Here is a 25,619-nt window from a genome sequence, read left to right on the forward strand (position 1 = left end):
GATGGGAAATGAATACGATCGGATGTTGTGAGAATGAATGAAACCGCATCTGCAGAGAGAATGTTAGCTTTTCAAGAAAACAGCTAGCACGTTGCAGGTTGTCTGTTGATTGTAATTAATTCTTCAATTAGACAGGCAGGCATAAAAAAGAGCAAACAAATGTAAAGAAACCCCTTGCCCCAAATGCCAACTGCTAAGAACTTTTTATCTTGAACTTTCTGATTTCCATTCTGCCTGTGCACTTTCAGGACAAGGTGAGTGCATTTGCAGCAACGAAGGCTTTTGTTGAATAACTGAATCACGCAACTCTTCACAAACCATCTACTACCTATGCCTGCCTGAAGTTGCCTCCCTGCTCTAGTGGCTAATTCCTTAAACATACCAGTCATCTGTCACACTGAAAAGTCCTATGAACGGCTTCAACATGATTGTTTTTTCTTTTCTTTTCTTTTTTTTTTAAACATCTTTATTGGAGTATAATTGCTTTACAATGGTGTATTAGTTTCTGCTGTATAACAAAGTGAATTAGTTATACCTATATATATGTTCCCATATCTCTCCCCTTTTGCGTCTCCCTCCCTCCCACCCTCCCTATCCCACCCCTCTAGGTGGTCACAAATGACCGAGCTGATATCCCTGTGCCATGTGGCTGCTTCCTAGATAACATGATTGTTTTTTAACGAACAAAGAAAAGTGGTCTCTATTTATTCCTTTCATTCTCTTGAGGTAAAGAGATTTGTTCTCAATTTAAAACCAAATACAATTATCAATATCCCTTGGAAATTCGACTTAATTAAAATGCTCTGGTCATAAAATCTGCCAAATAAAAACTTGGTTAGGTTTTTCAATTAACTGCATTTAATTAGAATTATATAATAAGAAGTAGAGCTGCTTGTGGAGCTTATCTTAATCAAAGAGGTTTGGGTTTGGTCAAAATAAAGAGAACATTTAAAAAGGAATGGATATCAATAGGATAAAATGTTTTTCTTTCCAAGTTAAGTCCTCATCTGGCTGACACAACAAAGGAAAAAGTCTCACGTTCTTGTTTAGTCTATTGTCAGGAATGTATTCTCAGGACTCAGGTCGGCTGCAGCCTAATTCCTGCACACCTGCAGCCTCAAGGCTGTAGCTCAGTCCACAGGGCAGCTCTGTGTTTGTACCCAGCTCAGACCCAGTTCACCAGGCTGTTCTCATGGCACTTACCTGAAAAGGAAAAGGTCATAAAAAGCTGGCATGTATATCCTAGGATTTATGAATTTTATTTTCCTCAGTTCAAAAAGACAAAAATAATCTCTATAGTATTAAATTACAATGCAACAACACCTTACCCCAGTCCTTAAAAAGAAAGGATAAAAAAGTGTGTCATTACGAAAAATTATGTGATCAAGGTGTGTCATCTGCACTTCTCTTTGAGGTCCTGGAAATTATTTTCAAGGGTGTTGACAATAATTACGTATGAACATCATCCCGACTTGAAAGCAGGCTTCTTTCCATGCAAATCACATCTATGACAAAACCTAAGGAAATAAAATGTCTTGAAGTCAGCTTGGATATTGCACATTTAGAAGCATAGGTTAATATTTATAAATTTGCATGAGAAAACTTTTGATGCTCACAAAATCGTAAATTTTAGGGTAAAGAGCTTTGTTTCTTGTTGCTCAAACTGCTGTGGAAAGAATAGAACCGTATATTTTAGAGTTGGAGGCTTCATCGCAGTCCTCTTGATCTGGCATTCTGGTGAAACAGGGCATTTTACAGGAAAAGGGAAAGGCAACTTGGCATAGGTCATGGCTTGACCTAGGTCAAAGGGAAGACCAGAAATGTAGACACCTGAGCCTAAAGGTGTGCTACGTTGACTTAACTGAACAAGATACTACTTGTTTGCTTGCTTTTATTTCTTCAATTTAATTAATGCATTTTGAGACTTTCTATGAAAGTAATGCTAACTGCTATATCACAAAAGCAGAGCAGACGTTTAATTGTTGCTCACATAAAGTCCAATTGGTGACTGTCATAAGGTGCTTTTTCTTCAAGCAGAAGCTGAGCATAGTGAGTGATAGAAGAGCCATCCATGGTCTAGAATTCGGTGATCTCTCAGCATAATTACATCTGGCTTGCTGCCACCCATTCTTAAGCAAATTTGACGGTGGACAAGTCTTATAAATGTACCAAATTTCCTACAGTCTTTTACATCATTCTTAAAAACACGAAACAAAGTATGGATAAACAAATACATGAGGAAGCCTCCAACTTGAAGTAACACCTAAGGTTCCTAGTAAGATGAATAAAAACAAAACCAAATAAACATACCAAGGTGAAATCTCATAATATTTTAGATAATCAGGAATGGTGAGAATATTCTGAATGTTTCCAGAAATTAAAATGCATTTAAACTACACACAGGAAAGAATCTCGAACTTTTTTTTTTTTTTTTTACTACTTCTTCTCAGTACCAGACTCTAACTGCTTTCAAAATACGGAAGAAAAAAATATTTCCAATCTAAAATTTTTTACCTCACAAAACTATCAATTAAGTGAAAGTTAAATAAAAGACTTTTCAGTCATAGAAAAACTCAGAAAAATTCTTTCCACTTGCAAGTTTTTCTCAGGAGATTACATGACAATGTGTTCTAGCAAGCAGTATATTAAACCAAAAAAGTGTTGGATCTTTGGATCTGATGTATTAGTTAGGTCACTGGTTACTCTAATCAACTGAAAACCAATAAAAACTAGCACCGAGCCAATTAATATTAATAATAATAACAACAACAGGTTGGGTATTCTTTAGTCACTTGTATAATAGTTTAGGGGCAAGGTTTGTTTTAGGCTCAAACAATGCCACCCACAACCGATTATTTTCCTCCTTTAGGTCACCCTTCCACCTGTTGACTCAATACTATCTCTTTTCTTTTGACTGCAAGTGAACACGACAGATCCAGACACAGCGTCTTCTTAGGCTTATGTTCCTGGGAGAAGAGAGAGCTTTTTTCTCACAAAAAATAAGCAAAGGTATAAGGCTTACCTACTCTCTTGGCCAAAACTGACTACTCAGGCCACACTGGAATAAGAGGAATTAGATTAAATGATTTAAACTATCAATTCCAATGAAATCACACTGAGAGCGGGGTAAGGTGATTCCCTCAAATAGAATCATGGATAGAGCTAGGAAGGAAAATGAATGTCAAGAGAGCAACAAATGCCAAATATCCACTACACTTGAGAAGCAAGAAATAGTCAATCCATTTGAAAAACAAATGAGTGAAAGAGTGTCAGGCTGTAAAACCTGGAAGGCAGCTGGATCTATGTGGAGCTGGATGAGAGAATGTTCAGGTTAGAGATAAAGAGAAAAAAAATTCCCCTAGAACACTTGCTAAATTAAACTTTTCAAAAAACAATTTTATTATAGAGGGGATATTACAATTTAAAAAGTCAGAAACTCCAATGAAGAAAAAAAATTCTAGGTGAAAGACACATAATCATGGTACATTATTTGACTTTGCAGTGAAGCATTATTTCCATGATCATATTGTTTTACACATTAAATATTAATTGTTTAAGTTCATACAATACGAGTCTCACCAAAAGAAGCAGGGGAGGTAAAGTGGAGTGAAAATAGCTAAATCTTTAGCTCTCATAACAAGAAGCTAATAGGCAGTGTCTAACTTTGAGAACTCAGTATATGCAGTCTAAGTAACTTTGGAGATATGGGTGTAACAACACAAATAAAAAGCTAAAGGATGAAAAAACTATTGCCTTGGAGAGAAAGAGGTAAAGAGAAAAATAAGTTGAGATGGTTGTTTCACATTAAAACTCCATGTTCATGTATTGTTTGGGCAAAATTAACTTTACTTTTTAAGGATAAGCTCAAGATATCTGTTGGACCAATGTCAACTCCAGAACCACAGTCTTTCAAATTAAGAATTATCCAATATTATATCAATTTTTTAATAATGAGTAAATTTTTGTTTTTTCTTAGATTTGCTTTTCTGAACAAAATATCGCCAAGAAATAATATGGAAACAAAATAGTCATTTTCCTTCTTGCATTCTGCTAAAGCTGAGTTCTTACTTATCACTGGCCCAAAGCCTGTAGAGTCCAAGTTTTGGCATAATGGATCAACAACTGAACATAAACAATGGAATTGATAAATGGGAGTTTGCACTGTCATACCTTTACAATCCATGAATGGTTTCTTCTGTCATCTATGAAGTGAAATAGTCTTTATCATTCACCTTCTCATAGATATTAGAAATTGTCTTCAGGTAACAGTAACAGAGAAAGATAGATCAAAATTAGTTTATCTGATCCTCTTCATTTTTCTACAGTTTAATTGTATCTGTAATGAACAAACCCAGCAACCTTGAATGAGAAAATAAGAACGTATTATGGCACAAAAAGGCATATGCAGCTTGAGCGTGAACATAAAGGAAAGAGAGAGGAAAGGAGTGTCTTGCAGCTTGTTTCCATCCCACCTATGTTTCTCATGAACATATCTATGTGAATACTGCAAGCCTGTTTTAGTCTTGACTGGTGGGTATCACCTCCTTCTCCTCCACCTGCTGTTTCTCCAGGCACATGGTTCCTCTCCCAGCAAGTCTCTGCATTACACAACTTGTAGCAATGACTTAATGCGAAACAATATTTTTGCTATTTGATAATTCTTGAAACTGATTTAGGAAAAAGGGGATGGGGTGAAGTATGACATGCCCTTCTGGCATTACTAGCTGCAAGTTATGCATTTGACGTTTTATTTTCCTAATACCTAATCCATTTTTTTTGTGAATGTCACGGGGTACTTGTTCAAGGCCCCAATATTACTGAAATTTTTTTCATCATAAATGTTAAATTCCAATTCAGATAAATCTATACACAATTTTAAAAGCTGTATAATCACAAGCTAAATTTCAATGTGTATTGGAGAAAAATTACTGCATATTTTATTGAAAAACAAAACAACAATAGCATGTATTATTCACTTACTGACAATTCTGGAGGTAATTTCAAACACCCAATGATTTCATCAACAACACATTTCTTTCAATACTCCATACCGTCATCTTCAGATATTAACTTTAACCATAAGCTTGCTCCCTTATGGTCAAAGTGGCCAGGAAATCATCTCTTTATACAGCTTCAGTTATAAAGATTTATAAGATAATGCTCATAATTGCTGTGGATTTGCCTCTAGGCTGACATAATAATAAAAAAAATAATGGATGATATCATCTTATAACTCACTATTGGCTTTTCCTATAAAACAAAGCAGTTATTTATCAATAACCAACTAAAACATAGTGATGATGTTTTATTTCTTAAAATAAGCAAATTATATAATTTCTTTTGTATTTATCTAAAGAATATTTTGGTTAATTTAATTTTCCAAAGTTGGGTCTTACTCTTAAAATTTTTCTAAATGGAGATTCTAGAAATTTGATTAATTTAACAGATTAACATCATATTTAAGTCCTATATTCTACTATCATGTCAATTTTCTGTTTATTCATTTAACCTTTAATTCTTTCACATATTAATGCAGTTTATTTATGTTTTCAACTAAACAAATGATAACATAGTGGAGAGGCAACATGATAAAATGTTCAAATATGTGGATTCTACAGCAAAACTTTCTGTGTTTGAATCTACTCCTTGGTATATCATTCAGTCTCACCGTGTCCAAGTTTTTCTGTCTGGAAAAAAGAGATAAAATGCACATACCTCATAGGGTTATCATCTTTGTGTGAGTTAATATATGTAAATTGCTTAGAAGAGTGCATGGTTCCTAATAATTACTAAGTACAAATAAACAAATAAATATACACAGTCGAAGGAAATGATATACTGTTTCCATAATTGCCACACTTAGCTGTTTGTGTATGATTAAAAAGCTCAAGCATCAAAAGCAAAAATAGGCAAGTGGGACTACATCCAACAAAAAAGCTTCTGCACAGTAAATAATCAACAGAGTGAAAGACAAACCTATGGAATAGGAGAAAATATTTGCAAGCCATATATCTAATAAGGAGCTAATATCCCCAATATATAAGGAGCTCCTACAATTCAATAGAAACCCCCCCCCCAAATAATCCAATTTTAAAATGGGCAAAGGACTTGAATAGATATTTCTCAAAAGAAGACATACAAATGGTCAATAGATACGTGAACAGATGCTCAACATTACTAATCATCAGGGAAATGTAAATCAAAACCACAATCAGATATCACCTCATACCTGTTAGGGTGGCTAACAAAAGAAAAACAAAACAGAAACTAACACAAGTGTTGGTCAGGCTGTGGAGCAATTGGAACACTTATATACTATTGATGGGAATGTAAAATGGTGCAGCCTCTATAGAAAACAGTGTGGGGTTTCCTCAGAAATTTAAAAAGTGAACTACCATAAGATCCAGCAATCCCACTCCTGGGTATTTATCCAAAAGAATTAAAATCACCATCTCACAGAGGTACCTGGACTCCCGTTTTCACCGCTGCATTATCCACAATAGCTAAGAGGTGGAAGCAACCGAAATGCCCATCAGTGGATGAATGGATAAAGAAAATGTGGTATATAAATACAATAGAATATTAGTCAGCCTCAAAAAAAAGTAATCATGCCATATATGACTACATAGATGAACCTTGAGGATATTAGTTAAACAAAGAAGGATATAGTGCATAATTCTGTTTACATAATGTATCTACCGTAGTCAATCTCACAGAAGCAGAGAGTAGAGTTGTGGTTGCCGGGGGCTGAGATGAGGAAGCAATGGGAGTTGCTGTTCAATGGTATAGAGTCTCGGTCACACAAGATGAAAAAGTTCTAGAGATCTACTCTACAACAATGTCCATATAAATAACAGCACTCTACTGTATACATACAAATTTGTTAAAAGAGTAGATTCCATATTATGTGAGGTTTTTTAAAACCACAATTTTTTTAAAAAGAGTTCCATCAATTCAAAACCAGAAAAACTGGGTTTGTTTTGGGTGGATATACCACACAGCCAACGGTCAGCTGATGACCTATATTCTCCATTTTCAAATTCTACTCCTGATAGAACAAACCTAAAGAGTTTGGGCTTTGTGCTACCACACCTGCTGTCAATCTGCCTGGAATAAGATTTTGTCAGACAAAATTACTTTAAATCATATTATATCAATTAGGACTCTTTGCCTGTGCGAATGACAGTAAATCAATGCACGCTGACTTTTGCAAAACTGAACTTATATTGACTCATAAAACCGAAAAACCCAGGAGTAGTACTTTAGGCACAATTTGATCCAGAAGCTCAAATAATTTGGAAGAATTTGTTTCTGTTCTGCTTTTCGCTCTATTGGCTTTTTTCCCCGCGGGTCCTAACCATCCCTAGGCTCACTTTTTCCTTTCTGGCAGCTGCCCGACCCTGAACGCTGCATGCTTCTTTCCAAGTACACCTGTGTTATCTTATAGTACATACGTACCGTATACATAATATATATAGTATATTATCCTAGGTAACATAAATATATATAGTATATAAGCACAAAATTATCATTACTGAGCAGTCCAGTAGGTTCAGTAATACTCAACAGACCATTTAGCCATATTATTAAAGCCCTAAGGTAAACATCCATTTGGCTCCTATTATGTGCAGATCACTGTACCGATGGACTCTGTCTGAATATTTGACAGAAACAGTGTCATTGTATCATTTGCTCGATTTGCTCAGGTGTTCATCACTGATCAGTCACTTTGGCCGAAGAACTTAATGTATTAGTTGGATGACCCTAAATCACCTTCTACCCTGGAGGCAGGAGTGGAGTAGTATATTTTTATATTTTATACTGTTTAAGGAAAGTGCAAACTTGTTATATTTTAATAATCTCTTTAAAAACTCTGTTCCATATTTCATTTATTTTATCCAAATTCTGCTTACAGTAAGGGGCTTTAATTTCATATTCAGTATTCCAGAAGAGCAGATTTTCTTTTCAAGCACCTCTATCCATATGTATGTAGTTATGAATCCTGAGTTATGTGCCTAAAACTTTAAAAATGAGTCAAAGGTATATACTAAGAATAAATTATTTTAAAAATCCTTATTGCTAAAGGTAACAAGAACTATATGTTTCATCTTTAAAACAATGTCCAGATTGTCTAAGGAAATGCAAATCCTTCATTTCAAAAAGATAGACAAGCTGGTACTTGAAAGTAAATTCTAGATAGATAAGATATTACATTCTAACATATGTATAAATATTCATTTCCTATCTATCTACTATCTATCTAATATATTTTCATTTATTAAGCACTTTTTTCCCATTTTGGGGAATCAAAATTGTAATTATTTTATTCTTTTTGAAAGTAATCTATACTATTAGTATTATTACCTAGGTAAGTTGGCCTTGGATGTGCAAAGCATATCCTGTGGCTGTGTAAGGAGTGTTATTTTAGGACAGCACATTGGCTCTTCATGAATCAGTCTGACCTTCTTCTCTCACTCCCTGGCAAATCTACTCTGTTTATTCAATACCGAACCTTCTTGAAAAGGAAAACAAACACTCAAAAAGAAGAGGCTTTATATAAGAGCTTTGTTCCTCCCTGGAGGATTTTGTCATCTGAAAACTAATTTGGGAGAAACTCCAAAAACAAACAAAAAAGATAAATGTCTACTCACTAAGATGATTGTCATGACCACAAATGTACACAATACATTTAGCATTAGTTTGATTACCCCTCTGAATTATTTGGAATCATTCCTAATATGCATTGTAGGCTTCTGCAGCTGTAGCATCTATTACAAATATTTTTTCCCATTTTTAGAGTTGAGGTTTCAGGTGGAATCTTCATGGTAGCTATATGAATATCGTGGGGAACACCTCATTCAAACTTGGAAATAAAATTGTTTTGTGGAGCAAAAGAAAAAGCTAACTGGGTATAAATCTAACAGAGTGTGTACTCAGTGTACAAAAATATGATGAGCTCTATTTTCTTTTTGCTAAACTCAGTCTACCCTCAAGCTCTAACATTTGCTCAAATACAGGAAGACAATTATTTTCTAAATTGAATATACATAACCACTTACGATTTAAAACTCACTTCCCAAGGGCCATTAGCTGATTCTCGACTGACGACTAGGCTCAAGGATCACCATGTCCCAATGGCGGAAATTCTGTTAGTGTTTTGAAGGGAACAGAATTATTAGTAGGACTTGGGAATTAATGAGCAGGTGCCATGCTTCGGGACAAAATGTAAATATCAATAAGACATTTTTGACATGGGGGAACTTTCCTATAACTCAGAATTTAATGACTTGACAAGGACATCTAAAGCAAGCACTAAAGCTACTAATAACTCACTGGAATATCTCTCTGAAGCGTTAAGAAAACAATGGCTTACAATGGATCAGCTGGAGATGCTGCTTTTGAGGGCAGGTAGCACCCTCAAGAACCCTTCTCAGTTTCTGCTAATAATCTCTTTCATCTCAAAATGGAGACAGGACTTCCCTAGTTAAGCCACGCTGAGATGTGAACCTAGTATTTGGTCTTGAACCTCGTAGCAGGTGAGGTTGGATCTTGAGAGAGCAAGCATCATTCTGTACGGCATTTGCCTTGCAGTAGGGAATTACATGGTTTTGAGACAAGGGGAGGCTGCTTTTCTTGAGCAATTGTAGATGAGACACCTGAGCTGACCCAGATGATTTAGGGAAATCTGAATGTTCAAAGTTCCCAAGCACAGCCCCCATGGTATCTCCATCATGGGTCTCAGGGTCCCACTTTCCTACCCCAGCCTGACGTTAATATATAGATAGTAGCCACATGGCATATGCCAAGGCACCCTATTCTGTTTTCTATCCCAAATTTCCACAGTGCATAGTTGCTGGTCATCCTTCAGTATACTCCATATCCAATCCTTCTTGAGTTGAGCAATTACAAAAGAAGCCAGATGCTCTGGACAAGAGTAATACTTGGGATGGGGCTATTATGAGCTGGGGCAAGGTATAGGGAATGGCTAACTCAAGAGGGAAACATTACAGTTTTTCTGACCCAAGACACACTCCAAATTCCCATCACCTAATTTCAGGTGGAGAAGAACAAGCTAAGACTTAAATTTTTGTTCTTTCTTTACATAAGCATCATATCAAGACAGTCCCAAGGGAATAATGAAAAATTTCACAATTGCTGTGTAAGTACTCTGAAAGGATGCAAGGCATCTGCATGAGATAATCTGAGAACATCACACACTAATTTAGCCACCAAGTGACTATTCCTGAATGAATGACCTCAGGTCAGACCAGCAGGAAAACTACCCAACTGAACCCAGCTCAAATTGTTGACCCACAAAATCATGAGCTAATAATGGATTATTGTTTTAAGCCATTAAGTTTTGAGTTGGTTTATTTTATAGCAATTAATAACTGACACACAAGGAGAATATATTAGAAATATTGAGCATAACAATAATCATTGTTAAAATGTTAAATGAGGGCTTCCCTGGTGGCGCAGTGGTTGGGAGTCCGCCTGCCGATGCAGGGGACACGGGTTCGTGCCCCGGTCCGGGAAGATCCCACGTGCCGCCGAGCGGCTGGGCCCGTGAGCCATGGCCGCTGAGCCTGCGCGTCCGGAGCCTGTGCTCCGCAACGGGAGAGGCCACAACAGTCAGAGGCCCGCGTACCGCAAAAAAAAAAAAAAAAAAAAAAAAAATGTTAAATGAGTCGATTGAAACAGTCAACATTGAAGTACTGTCCCTGAACGTATCAGGAAAAAAAATTCTTGGATATGAAGAACAGATGTAAGATTATGCACACATCTCAGAATGAAAGAGGGGTAAGATAATAACAAAAAATGGGAAGAAATATTTCATGTTAATAATAACAAAGAATGTTATAGGACCTCGAACCAAAAACACATATGAATACTGAACAGAATATTTTGGAGAAAAAATAAACAGCTAGAATAACAATAATAAAATTTAATAAAATCAAATGCAAATGAACTTTCTAAAAGATTATGAAGAAAGGAAAAAAGAAAACAACCAATGCAGATCAACAGATCTCAGAAAACAGATCTCAACACAGATCTCAGAAAATAAGAATTATATTGACAACAATCTTCTGAAAAGAAACATGGGGCACAAAAAAGTCAATAGAGCTATATTGTTAGTGTTAAAGAAAAAACACTTTGAAACTGAAATTTAAAAGCATGTAACCTGGGCTTCCCTGGTGGCGCAGTGGTTGAGAATCCGCCTGCCGATGCAGGGGACACGGGTTTCGTGCCCCGGTCTGGGAAGATCCCACATGCCGCGGAGCGGCTGGGCCCGTGAGCCGTGGCCACTGAGCCTGCGCGTCCGGAGCCTCTGCTCTGCAACAGGAGAGGCCACAACAGTGAGAGGCCCGCGTACCACAAAAAAAAAAAAAAAAAAAGCATGTAACCTATCACTTAAATTCAAGAGTGAAAAGAAAGATATTTTTAGCATACCCAATTTTAAAGACTGCTTAGATGATGTGTTATAGCAAGAAGAATAATGCCTTCAGGAGGATATATTATTGTATTCTGATATTAGTTCTGTATGTTTATCCTTTGAATTTACCAGTTTTGTTTTTTGCATATGATGTATTTATTTTTAATAAATGCTTAATAAGAGTTTAAAATGAGTAATAAACTCATTTTGTTTGTTACGTTGAATTAAATTTCTGCTTACATCAAATAAATTGAGCTTATGTTCATATGTTCCCAACTTTTGCTAATTTTAAATATATTTAAGCAGTCAGTTTCTGAGAGGATGTGTTAAAAATCTTAAACTGCAATTATTATTTCATATAATTCACTATTTTTTCATTTGTTCTTTTTTACAAAATGTTAATCAGGCTAAATTTTAGCTGTATATATGGTGAGGAACATTATATCAACTTGTCATATTTATTTTTTTCTATAAATATATAACAACTATTTTTTCACATGATATTTCTTTTGCTTTGATTCTATTTACATAATATAAAAATTGCCATCTCAGTGTACATACCTAACTGGGACATCTTTTGCCCCACAGTGGCCACACCCTTGGTCTCCCTTTAGTTTTTTTGTTTTTGTTTTTGTGGCCGCACTGCTCAGCTTGTGGTATATTAGTTCCATAATCGGCGATCGAACCCGGGATCCCTGCAGTGGAAGCATGGAGTCCTAACCACTGGACCGCCAGGGACCTAAGGACACATACAGACGGAAAGTGAGGGGATGGAAAAAGATATTCCATGCAAATGGAAATCAAAAGAAAGCTGGAGTAGCAATTCTCATATCAGACAAAATAGACTATAAAACAAAGACTATTACAAGAGACAAAGAAGGACACTACATAATGATCAAGGGATCAATACAAGAAGAATATATAACAATTGTAAATATTTATGCATCCAACATAGGAGCACCTAAATACATAAGGCAAATGCTAATAGCCATAAAAGGGGAAATCGACAGTAACACAATCATAGTAGGGGACTTTAACACACCCCACTTTTACCAATGGACAGATCATCCAAAATGAAAATAAATAAGGAAACACAAGCTTTAAATGATACGTTAAACAAGATGGACTTAATTGATATTTATAGGACATTCCATCCAAAAACAACAGAATACACATTTTTCTCAAGGGCTCATGGAACATTCTCCAGGATAGATCATATCTTGGGTCACAAATCAAGTCTTGGTAAGTTTAAGAAAATTGAAATCGTATCAAGTTTCTTTTCTGACCACAACACTATGAGACAATATATCAATTACAAACACATGGAGACTAAACAACACACTACTTAATAACCAAGAGATCACTGAACAAATCAAAGAGGAAATCAAAAAATACCTAGAAACAAATGACAATGAAAACACGATGACCCCAAACCTATGGGATGCAGCAAAAGCAGTTCGAAGAGGGAAGTTTATAGCAATACAATCCTACCTTAAGAAACAGGCAACATCTCAAGTAAACAACCTAACTCTGCACCTAAAGCAATTAGAGAAAGAAGAACAAAAAACCCCCAAAGTTAGCAGAAGGAAAGAAATCATAAAGATCAGATCAGAAATAAATGAAAAAGACATGAAGGAAACGATAGCAAAGATCAATAAAACTAAAAGCTCGTTCTTTGAGAAGATAAGCAAAATTGATAAACCATTAGCCAGACTCATCAAGAAAAAAAGAAAGAAGACTCAAATCAATAGAATTAGAAATGAAAAAGGAGAAGTAACAACTGACACTGCAGAAATACAAGGGATCATGAGAGATTACTACAAGCAACTCTATGCCAATAAAATGGGCAACCTGGAAGAAATGGACAAATTCTTAGAAATGTACAACCTGCCGAGACTGAACCAGGAAGCAATAGAAAATATGAACAGATCAATCACAAGCACTGAATTTGAAACTGTGATTAAAAATCTTCCAACAAACAAAAGCCCAGGACCAGATGGCTTCACAGGCGAATTCTATCAAACATTTAGAGATGAGATAACACCTATCCTTCTCAAACTCTTCCAAAAGATAGCAGAGGGAGGAACACTCCCAAACTCATTCTACGAGGCCACCATCACTCTGATACCAAAACCAGACAAAGATGTCACAAAGAAAGAAAACTACAGGCCAATATCACTGATGAACATAGATGTAAAACTCCTCAACAAAATACTAGCAAACAGAATCCAACAGTACATTAAAAGGATCATACACCATGATCAAGTGGGGTTTATCCCAGGAATGCAAGGATTCTTCATTATACGCAAACCAATCAACGTGATACACCATATCAAAAAACTGAGGAAGAAAAACCATATGATCATCTCAATAGATGCAGAGAAAGAAGCTTCTGACAAAATTCAACACCCATTTATGATAAAAACCCTGCAGAAAGTAGGCATAGCGGGAACTTTCCTCAACATAATAAAGGCCATATATGACAAACCCACAGCCAGCATTGTCCTCAATGGTGAAAAACTGAAACCATTTCCACTAAGATCAGGAACAAGACAAGGTTGCCCACTCTCACCACTCTTATTCAACATAGTTTTGGAAGTTTTAGCCACAGCTATCAGAGAAGAAAAAGAAATAAAAGGAATCCAAATAAGAAAAGAAGAAGTAATGCTGTCACTGTTTGCAGATGACATGATACTATACATAGAGAATCCTAAGGATGCTACCAGAAAAACTACTAGAGCTAATCAATGAATTTGGTAAAGTAGCAGGATACAAAACTGATGCACAGAAATCTCTGGCATTCTTATACACGAATGATGAAAACTCTGAGAGTGAAATTAAGAAAACACCCCCATTTGCCACTGCAACAAAAAGAATAAAACATCTATGAATAAACCTACCTAAGGAGACAAAAGACCTGTATACAGAAAACTATAAGACACTGAGGAAAGAAATTAAAGATGATACAAATAGGTGGAGAAATATACCATGTTCTTGGATTGGAAGAATCAACATTGTGAAAATGACTCTACTACCCAAAGCAATCTACAGATTCAATGCAATCCCTATCAAACTACCGCTGGCATTTTTTACAGAACTAGAACAAACAATTTCACAATTTGTATGGAAGCACAAAAGACCCCGAATAGCCAAAGCAATCTTGAGAACGAAAAATGTAGCTGGAGGAATCAGGCTCCCTGACTTCAGACTATACTACAAGGCTACAGTAATCAAGTCAAGACTGTATGGTACTGGCACAAAAACACAAATATACATCAATGGAACCGGATAGAAAGCCCAGAGATAAACCCACACACATATGGTCACCTTATCTTTGATAAAGGAGGGAAGGATACACAGTGGAGAAAAGACAGCCTCTTCAATAAGTGGTGCTGGGAAAACTGGACAGGTACATGTAAAAGTATGAAATTAGAACACTCCCTAACACCATACACAGAAATAAACTCAAAATGGATTAAAGACCTAAATGTAAGGCCAGACACTATCAAACCCTTAGAGGAAAACATAGGCAGAACACTCTATGACATAAATCACAGCAAGATCCTTTTGGACCCACCTCCTAGAGAAATGGAAATAAAAACAAAAATAAACAAATGGGACCTAGTGAAACTTAAAAGCTTTTGCACAGCAAAGGAAACCATAAACAAGACCAAAAGACAACCCTCAGAAGGGGAGAAAATATTTGCAAAGGAAGCAACTGACAAAGGATTAATATCCAAAATTTATAAGCAACTCATGCAGCTCAATAACAAAAAAACAAACAACCCAATCCAAAAATGGGCAGAAGAACTAAACCAACATTTCTCCAAAGAAGATATACAGATTGCCAACAAACACATGAAAGCATGCTCAACATCATTAATCATTAGAGAAATGCAAATCAAAACTACAATGAGATATCATCTCACACCGGCCAGATTGGCCATCATCAAAAACTCTAGAAACAATAAATGCTGGAGAGGGTGTGGAGAAAAGGGAACACTCTTGCACTGTTGGTGGGAATGTAAAATGATACAGCCACTATGGAGAACAGTATGGAGGTTCCTTAAAAAACTACAAATAGAACTACCATATGACCCAGCAATCCCACTACTGGGCATATACCCTGAGAAAACCATAATTCAAAAAGAGTCATGTACCAAAATGTTTATTGCAGCTCTATTTACAATAGCCAGGACATGGAAGCAACCTAAGTGTCCATCAACAGATGAATGGATAAGGAAGATGTGGCACATATATACAATGGAATATTACTATGCCATAAAAAGAAATGCAACTGAGTTATTTGTAATGAGGTGGATAGACCTGGAGTCTGTCATACAGAGTGAAGTAAGTCAGAAGGATAAAAACAAATACTGTATGCTAACACATATATAAGGCCCTGCCTTTTAAAAAAAATAAATTTATTTTATTTTTGGATGTGTTGGGTCTTTGTTGCTGCAAGCGGGCGTTCTCTAGTTGTGGCGAGTGGGCTTCTCATTGCAGTGGCTTCTCTTGTTGCGGAGCACGGGCTCTAGGCACGCGAGCTTCAGTAGTTGTGGCTCGCGGGCTCTAGAGCACAGGCTCAGTAGCTGTGGTGCACGGGCTTAGTTGCTCCGAGGCATGTGGGATCTTCCCGGACCAGGGCTTGAACCTGTGTCTCCTGCATTGGCAGGTGGATTCTTAACCACTGCACCAGCAGGGAACCCTTTTTTTGCCTTTTTTAAAAAAGATTTTATTGGAGTATAGTTGATTTACATTGTTGTGTTCAACAAGTAAATCTTGTCTTTTATTATTTTCTAAATCATCCATATAATATCCAATAAATTGTTATAATAATAATACTTTATGTCTTAAACTAGCCAAAGCAAGTAAATTTAGGTGATGCTATTAATTTATATACTTAAAGATAACAAAATTATACCTAACCCATAAGTATCATTCACACATCTAATTTAGCAATTTTAAGTAGTTTTGTTTTCTTCAGTGGATGTTTTGACATGGAATATGTATATTTATTCTTCAGCTTAATGTATTTTCTAAATATGATTAAATCTCTTTTTAAACTCTTGATGGAAACTCATCTTCTCCCCAAAATAAAGTGAGTGGATATAGTATGAAGGTGCCTCCTTTACAAAAAAATGCACTTTTCAATCTCAATATATATCTTTAGAAATGTTCTTTTAGTTTATGCTGATTTACAGATTACTAGTGTTTAATTAGGCCAGCGGTTACTAAAAAATCTCAATCTTATTTTTATAAGCTACTGTTAATTAAAAATGAACCAGAAGAAAAATAAAGGTTTTTAAAAAAAACGTTGGCATAGATTGGTAGATAATGGAATTATTTTTATTCCCCTCATATTTTTCCAGACATAATAATACATTTTTCTTGGAGGACAATTAACAGTAAATATGTAGCAACATAGACAACAGCTACATATCTGCAAGTATAGGTGAAAATTGGTTGAGTAATGTGCTATGAAAGTTCTTGCCCACAAGAGGCTAATATTCTTGTGATATAATACAATATATTCGTACTAGGAAGAGAATCATATTTTATATTCCCTAGTCATTTTCATAACATATCCTGTCTGGTTTAAATGTGAGATTTCAAAGGTCCTATCTGTCTTTTATTTTATGAAGATTTTCTACTCTGTCAGGATATATTTACAGACTGAAAGGAAATGGCTTCATCAAAACTGCTTAAAACCAGTTTCATACTAGAATATTGCAGATAATTTTCCCCAAAAATTCCATTATTTGGCAGCAATTATTTATCAGGTGTTTTTGATAAACTAATATTATGACTTGTATATTGAGTTAATAAAATGGAAGAAACAGAACTTTATAGCTCAGAACTATGTCAATTAAAATATGGTAGGAAATTTTCAAGAAACTAATATAATACAGAATGTATCAGAAACACTATTGATTTTGGTCATTTTTTTTTTTGGTAACATCACTTATTTTAGCTATTAAAAAAAAACCTTGAAGATATCAATACTGCGGATGAATTAATGAAAGATCCCTAGTGGGCCTGGAGCTCTATTATTTTCGATAGAGAACTACATGTATGTAGCTAAATACTACTTACTTTTGAATCAGAAGAGCAAGTGTCCTACACCAATTCTTTATAGGGTTTTGGAAATCCTCCTTATCACTCATTGTTATAGGGTGCAGGCTCAAAGGAAACCAGTGACAGTGTAAATTGGGTTCAAGAGGCATTAATTCTGCCATATGTCCTATAAGTAGTCTATACTGCAATGCTAACTTTGGAGAACTGTGGCAAAGCACCCTCTTCTTGGACAGCACACTGAACTTATAAAAGCTATCAGTTTATAAGCTCTCTCTTTCAACAAAATCACATCTTGAAATTTGGCCATATGTGTGCAAAACCTTCCCTTGGAGAAGCTGAACTTTTCCCATATGTCAGCTTTTCTCAGAAAGTAAAAACTCGTGGGTCTCCGTCAGGGAGGCAGCATTACTCAGCAAGCGGTAGTTCAGAACTCAAAAATGAGAAGAGAGTTTGCCAAGCAAGCAGGATGTGGTGGATGGTTAAAAGTACTTGTGCATGTGTGTGTGTGTAGGAAAATGAATGGACTCTTCAAGGAAAAAGTTGCAGCCATAACCTGGAAGGATTAGGGGAGGAGAGCAAAAGCCTTAGCATCTGCTTGACTCTGTCTCTTGGTCAGTGAAGAAGTGAATACAGGACCTGAGAGCCTCTGTCATGGACCAGGTCTGGGATATACACTCTCATTCCATCAGCACTGAGGTTAGAGCAGTTCAATCCTTCAGCTCCAGGCACAGCCCAGGAGGCAGGCCCCGATTTATGAGAATTTGATCTCAAATACAGACATGCTGGCCAATGGGATATGGGAAGAATAAAGACATGGACAAAAGTTTTGGGTGCCCCTCTTTTTTTCCCCCTGGGATTTCCTTCCTGAATTTCCTGGATCCCCCTTCAGATGCAAGGACCACCCATTGGTCTAGGAATATTTCAGTGGCCACTCCCTTGGCTACATTACAACGACCTGTGTCCTGGGAAAGCAAAGAGAAGGGAAAAAATGTTAGACATACTTGAGTGGACGGATTTAGCAAAGACCAACTTTCCCTTCTACCTTCAAATTGCTATTGAGAAATACAGTGGTTTCCCTTAAGAAAAATGTTAACGTTGCCACTGTTTCATTGAAGGATATTTTTTTTCCAAAAAATTATTTTTGTAAATAAGATTTTTGGATGCAAAAAATAATTACGATCCATTCTTAAACATGTCAACATTCTACTACCAACTTGCGTCATTGACCAGTTTTCAATGACCCTCCCTCCCCCATCGGTGACCTGTTTTCTTTGTCATCTATTCACCATCTACTAACCGCTCTAATCATGCACTAGCCACTCTTTTTCAACTCCTCCCATCCACTCATCCCCCCCGCCCTAACACACACACACACACAACCCCCGCGCTGGCACAAGAATCGCACGTGGGTCACACAACTCTTTCAGGACCTTCTGCTATTTTCCCCTTTGATCCTTTTACAAGTACATACGTGGGCAGATACACACGGATTTTCTGAGCCGCTCCTCCGGGCTCTCCATCCGTCAGCTCACCCCTTGCTCCTTTCTCGAGCCTGTAGCTCCTCTTGCAGGCACCAAGTTCAGATGGAGTTGGCGTTCCGCGGGCGCGCAGTCTCTCTCCCTCTCTGTGTTCTGTCTCTCCTTCTCTCCCCTCCCCTTTTCTCTAGGTCTGGCGGTCTGGCGTTCTCCTTCTCTCGCTCTCGCTCTCCATTCCATCCTGCCCCATGTACCCACTTTCCATTAAATGGACGGAAACACACACACGCCCGCCCGCACGCAAGCACGCGCGCGCCCTTCTCTAACTGATCACTTTACCCCACCGTCGAGGGCCTGCAGCTTCCGAGAATCAAAGGGCCAAAAGCTTGATGGAAGGAGTCTTCGCGGTTGCTTCCAGGGCTCGGGGATCTCCCCCCTCCCCGGGCCTTGGGGGTGACCTCATTGCAAATTATTGACCTGTAGACCTCTACCCTCTCCCAGCGGCTCTGCAGGGAAAATGAGGGCAGGACAGCAGCGAGCGTTCACCCGCACCCGCGCGCACGCACGCGCCCACGCGGGCTGCCCCGAGCCGCAGCAGCAGGTGCCAGAAGGTGGAGGTCAGGCCGGAAGCCCGGCGGCGGCAGCAGCCCGGCAGCCACCAGTCTCTGGGCCACTCTCCCGGTCCTTGCCTCTCTCTTCTGCCTTTTGAGGTGACCCTAGTCTTAGCAGCAAAGCGCCTCTCCGCTTTCTACCTCCTTTAATTCTCCCTACGCCACCTCCTCACCGCCATCATCCCCAACAGGAGTCCCAGTCCGGTCTGCGGAGTGGGAGGCACGGGGGCTGCGGCTGAGCGGCCCTGGGGTCTGGCGCCGCCGAGGCGGGGGCCGGGAGTCGCCGGCCTCTGCGTGGCCCGGAGGTGCGGCTAGTAGCGGCCGGTGGGCGCGGGCGGAGTCCGCAGCGGCTGGAGGGCGGGACGCAGCCGGGAGGGTAGGAGGTGGCGCTGCAGCGCCCAGGAGGGACTCCCCGCTCCGCGCGCTCCAGCCCTCCTCGGGCCGCCCCGGGTTTACTGTTCTTCATATTCATTTATTTGCATTTTACAAACTGGGGTTTTTTTCGGAGCTATTTGCCTACCAACTTTTTCTTTCTTTCTTTCGTTCGTTCGTTCTTTCTTTCTTCCTTCCTTCCTTCCTTCTTTCTTTTCTTTCCTTCCTTCCTCTCTCTCTCTCTCTCTCTCTCTCTCTCTCTCTCTTTCTTTCTTTTTTAAAATTTCCTCTTCCTCTCCGAGTTGAACGGCTGCGCGCGCGCGCGTCTGTCCATGAAGGGGTGGGGTAGGAGGTGATCTGTGTTTGCCTTGGGGGTTTTAAATATTTTGGGGAGGGCGAAGGAAAATTGCTAGAAGCTCGTGTCTTTGCAGGAGCAGTTTGTTACGGGCGACCTCCGCGTAAGGCCAGGTGATAAAACGCGAAACTTTTAATGCTGCCTTTGCCTCCGGCGCGCCCCTGCCTCGTCTCCCAGCCCGAGACCGGAGTGAATGGCAAAGCCTTCACCCCCGAAGGGAGACAGAACCCGTTTCTTCTAGACAGATGGAATATGAGGGGTGGGGGGACAGATCGACCGGAAATTCTAATCGTTAAAAAGTGACAATTTGAGCCCCGAAAGGGATTTTCACATGGCGGCCCCTCCCCCTCGCACGCCTTTTATCCGGCACGAGGATGCAGCTCTGGCTTTGCCGGCGCCCTTCTGGCCCCCTCGGCCCAGGCTGGCCGAGTGACGGATCCCAGCCTGGTCCTCCCCCGTCCCCCTCCCCCTCCCCCTCCCCGGGATCGGAGCTGGTGTGCTGTACTTGCTGCTGCCGCTGTCGCCGCCCCATTCCGCTGCGCACCAGCCCCGGGGGCGCCGGCCGCGCGGAGCGGCCCGGTTTCACGGCGGCCCCGGGCTTCCCGGAGGGCCGCGCAGCCCCAGGCGATGACTCAGTCGCCCACCTGGTAACTGTCATTTTCCCAATCCCCCCGCCCCCCTTCGCCACCTCGGTGCCCCTCCACCACCCTCCGGCCCTCCTCCCAGACGCCCACCCCCCCACCCCCCGCTCCTCTTTCCGCGAGATCGCAGAGGTGGCGCGCAGCCCGGCGAGCCGATGACGGACCCCTTCCTCCGGTCTTCAATGCCTCAGCGGAAGATCCCCAAGGGTTGGAGAGACGAGCGCTGCTCGACATCCTCCCGCGGAGGCTGCTCCGACCTGCTGCTCGTGGTGTATGAAACTGGGGACTGAGCGAGCCCCAGCCGCAGCCGTCCGCTCCGTGGCTGCCGTCGGTCCGGACCGGGCCCCCCTCCTCTCGCCGCGCCCGCCGCCCGGCCCCGGCTCGGGACGCCCCAGGGCTCGCCCGCGCGCCGACTGCCCGCGCGCCCTCCTGACGGCTGCGGCTGCGGCGGTGATGCAAAGGAGGAGGGTGCTGCCGCCGCCGGCGCTGATGGTGGCGCCCGGCGCCCGGGTGTGAGGCGCGCGTCACGGCGAGGATGCTGCTGGCCTCGCGGCGCTGAGAGGGCGAGCGCGAGCCCGGGGCGGAGGACGCACGGGTCCGGATCTAGCTGCCGTGTGGGCTCCGATCTCCTTCTCTCCTCTCTCTCTTCCCCCACCCCCCCGCCTTCATTTGCTCTTGGTTTGCATATCCAAAACCCCTCTCGACTCCGACCTCTCCCCGACCACTGGAAGTCTCCCTGTCTCTAAATGGAATTAGTGGAGATCGGAGCCTCGGGTGTAACGAACAGACATGATCTATGGACGCAGTTTGTTTCACAGTGAGTACCTTTCCCGCCGCGCCGGGGCTCTCCGGGTGCCGTCCTCCCCGCCTGCCCTCCCTCGTGGCCGAACGCGCAGGGAACGCCTGGGCACCGCCGCGCTCCCGCCGGACCGCGCAGGCCCCGCGAGTCTGGGGCAGATGTAAACTTTCTGTATCGCAGCATCGTAGAACCGGCGTGCGGGCTGCGCAAGGCGGTGGTCACTGGATCGCAGAGTCTGCCGCGGAAAACCGCCTTTCCGTGGGCAGGAGCATCCCGGGGCACAGCATGGCGAGTAGTTCGGGGGTGGGCACGTGCGCAAGAGCGAGGTGGCCTGTGGCAAGAGCGAGAGAGCTGACCTGATAGTTCCTTTCGGGGGCTTCTGGAGCTCGGCCGGCCCGCCTGCCCACCCCGTGGGTAGTTTGTGGTTCACCTGAACGCAGCCCCCGAGGGGAGGGCGAGGGCCAACCTCAACTCTTCCGGAGAGTAGATAGCCCTCTAGTGTTGCTTCACGAGTGTGTGGTGAGCGTGCAACTGGGGCGGGGTGGGGGGGAGAGGATTGGAGGAAAATAGTGTCAGAAGTCATCGAGTAAACGGCAGTGTAAGAAAATATATTGTGGAACTCTCACAGTATAAAGCAAGGATTAGGGTGGCTGTGCCCCGCAGTCAAAGGACCGGCTTGGCCGCTGTGTTAATCACAGTACACGCTCCACAATGTGATTCCAGCAGAACAGGAAAAGCAGAGTGAAAACACCCGAACTCCAGCTTGATACTGATGGCTGTACACCCGGGTGTGTGCGCGTGCGTGTGTGTAGGTGTAGGAACACTGCAAGTTAAAGTAAGACTTTTGTTTTCTTACCTGAACACAGACAATAGCAACGACTGATATTTTAATCTAAAAGCAGAGAGCCAGGCTAGAGTGCAAAGTACAATAATTGACATCATTGCTCAAATACTAATAGCAAGGCCCACATACTTTTCCTGGAATAATCTTTAAGCATAAATTTGTAAGATCCTGTAGTGAGCTTTAGTTAAGGAAAGCATTGTGAATTATACCTTCCCTTTTCCAAATGCGTTTTTAAGTGGACGTATGATTTATACACCTAATGGAACTTAGGGCTTTTAGGTAATCAAGCCAAAAAAGTCAATGATAACAACAGAAATAGAGAATGAAAAATCAGAAATTATGAAGACTAGATGACTGTCATACTTTTCTCAGTTTTAGGCTTTGCAAAAATATTAAGTAAATCAAGGATGTGGAAGTAAAACAGAAGGGCAAGTTTCAGTGGTCTTCGTAGATTTACTGTTAAGTTACAGATCAGAGGCTCTTTCTGATACTGGAAAAACTGACTCAATAAAATGCTTATAGAAATAACCTTTCTCAAAATTATAAAATATTTCTGGCTAATACTAAATGTTAAATCAAAGTTAAGGCTAGAAGAGATTAATTTCAGAGCTTAGAAAATGCTGAGGACTGGGGTTACTTGGTAGTTCATCATTTTATAAGAAATACTTTTAATTATGCTGCTTAATGCCTTCAATCCACATTCGTCTGTTTTTCTTCTGTTCCCCCCCCTGGCCTGCCAAAGGATTTTGCCTAAGTATTTATTTTCTAAAACACAATAACATGATGAAAATACAACGTTTCCTTTTCACCCTTTTACCTGCTGTCCCTCTTTTTTCCTTTAGAGATGCTAGCAAGGTCATTGCTGTAATGGGACATTAGTAGGTGACAATATTGACTCTTTAGTCTTGAAGTCTGCCTTTGCCTTAGGAGTTTGGGTCTCAGCCATTCCTAACTGGCATTACTTCCTGAGGAGATTCCTAAGTTGTCCTGATTTGTATGTTTTGTCAGTACAAATTTGTACCTTTTATCAGTTTTTGCAAGTTCTGAGTCTACTCGGAACAGTTAAAAGTAATAATCTTCTTTGATATCATTTTACCTTTAAATTGTTATGATGTTATAGAATTTGATCATTTTGGTGTACATTAAGCTTTCTAATTTTTCTTTTTTTGTTTCAGTTGTAGCAAGTTTAATCATCCTCCATTTGTCTGGGGCAACCAAGCAAGGAACAGGTGTGTTTCTTTGGAAAAATGCAAGTGGAAGACCTCCAATCACTTGCATTTTCCTATTTTCCCCACATTCTTAATATTCCAGAATATCTGAGCATTTTATAGTGTGTATAATTGATTGGTTTTGACTAAGACACCTTTTAGAAGTTAATTTACTAATGGATATTGTAAGAATGTCCTCTCTATTTTTAGTTTTATAAAAAAATGGATAATGGCTTTCAAAAAAATCTTTTTTTTTTCCAGAAAAGCAAAGCACCTCGGAAACGCAGAAGTCTGTGCAGTGTGGAAGTTGGACAAAACATGCAGACGGAGGTGTCTTCACCTCTCCGAACTATCCCAGCAAGTACCCCCCTGACCGGGAGTGCATCTACATCATAGAAGGTGAGGAAGCCAGTGCCAGAGCTGGAGAAAACATTCAGCCAAGTCTGGCCACCTCTAAGCTTTGGATGGACAATATGCATATAGACATTACAAAAATTGGTTTTGGAGACCATACACATAACTATCTCTGAGTGAATCAAATAGCTGTAAAATCTGGAGTCCAGCTAATTATTGAAATTATTAGTAATGGTTTATAAACAGGTAAATTCTGGGAAATAAAAAATCAACAACAGTTTATTTCACAGTTCATGTAATTGATTTGGAATTCTACATTAATGGAATGGATGCATGGTTGGCATGATAGTACCTAATGTGTAACAGTTTTGGCAACTAGTATTTTTCTGGTTAATAATTAGGAGAATAACCCATACATTTGTTATTTTTTCTCTTAAATAATATGAAGCACAAAAAAATATATTATCATCAGAAGTACCTCTATGGTCATATTTTCCAAACGTCAACCTGAATAGCAGTTGCCTTAGTTTGTGTCCACAAGTGATATTTTCGTACTTTCATGCCAAAGTCAGGATTCCAAATGATGATGCTTCTTTTCATCATTTTTTCCCCAGCTTGAAGGATAAAAAGTGCTGAAAAAGGGATTCAGTTCTCTTTGAACATTTTCCATTTCCATTACCCTCGTAGACACGTCTCTATTAAGGCCGATACTGATACATGAACATTTCATCTAGTGATAGAAGTTTTCAATATTATGTGTTAGTACTTAATAGCCCAAAACTTTCAACCTCCCCAACCCCTGTGCCCCCCCAACACACACACACACACACACACACACACACACACACACTTCCCTTAACAAAGACGGTATTTATGTTCCCTGTTTACTTATAAGCAAGGGACATGTTAATTTGATAGATCTTTCAAATTAAAAGATGTTCTGGTTAACTGATTTCAAGAATTTCATTTAGAAATGATTCTTTTTGTAATTTCTGGACCAAGATCTTTCCTGTCTTCTTGTCATGCTTCAAGTTGAACTTTTAGCAAAGATGCACCATATTACAAGAAGAGAAAGGAATAAGCTCTGCTAATAAAAGCATAAAGCTGAGAAACTGAGCTCTGGCAGATTTTCTTCCTCTTATGATAGATAGAAAAGGAGACTGAAATGTGGAAATTCTGGGTTAAAATTAGCTGTTCTTTCTATCAAGTTAATATTACATATCTGTTTTATGTAGTAATACATATACTGTATAATTGTATCGTGTAGTTCTAGTTTAAGATCCTTGGCTGATTGAATTTGAGGATGTGAAAACCCACAGATTCAAATACAGAGGGCCAAGTAAGGGACTTGAAACTTGAGCATCCTTGGATTTTGATGTCCAAGGAGGGTCCTGGAACCATCCGCCTCCCCTCTCCCCTGCTTCCTGCAGGTACCTAGAGATGACTTG

General features: G+C 40.0%; 1 protein-coding gene and 2 long non-coding RNA genes across 11 annotated transcripts in view; 1 reads left to right on the forward strand and 2 right to left on the reverse strand.

Moving 5' to 3' along the window:
• Positions 1–843: 843 nt before the first annotated feature.
• Positions 844–10,090, reverse strand: LOC136792649 (uncharacterized). The gene is made up of 4 exons (XR_010836741.1): positions 9,060–10,090; positions 4,171–4,256; positions 1,324–1,517; positions 844–1,198 (listed from the first exon to the last, which is right to left on the reverse strand). It is a non-coding gene; the product is annotated as an uncharacterized lncRNA (long non-coding RNA).
• A 1,004-nt stretch (positions 10,091–11,094) lies between these two features.
• On the reverse strand, positions 11,095–19,904 carry LOC136792648 (uncharacterized). Its single transcript, XR_010836740.1, has 3 exons — positions 18,984–19,904; positions 11,996–12,173; positions 11,095–11,334 (listed from the first exon to the last, which is right to left on the reverse strand). It is a non-coding gene; the product is annotated as an uncharacterized lncRNA (long non-coding RNA).
• A 455-nt stretch (positions 19,905–20,359) lies between these two features.
• Positions 20,360–25,619, forward strand: part of NETO1 (neuropilin and tolloid like 1) — a 105,475-nt gene continuing 100,215 nt past the window's right edge. For all 9 annotated transcript variants that reach the window (XR_010836738.1, XR_010836739.1, XM_067014579.1 and 6 more), the window contains exons 1-3: positions 20,360–21,783; positions 23,785–23,838; positions 24,079–24,216. Coding sequence is in view for 7 of the 9 variants with exons in the window: in XM_067014579.1 (XP_066870680.1) it covers positions 21,756–21,783; positions 23,785–23,838; positions 24,079–24,216 (220 nt within the window). In the remaining 2 variants the exon portion in view is untranslated. The remainder of the gene's footprint in view (positions 21,784–23,784; positions 23,839–24,078; positions 24,217–25,619) is intronic.

Source organism: Kogia breviceps, chromosome 15, assembly GCF_026419965.1.
Source record: "Kogia breviceps isolate mKogBre1 chromosome 15, mKogBre1 haplotype 1, whole genome shotgun sequence".
In the NCBI taxonomy this organism is placed as follows: Eukaryota; Metazoa; Chordata; class Mammalia; order Artiodactyla; family Physeteridae; genus Kogia; species Kogia breviceps.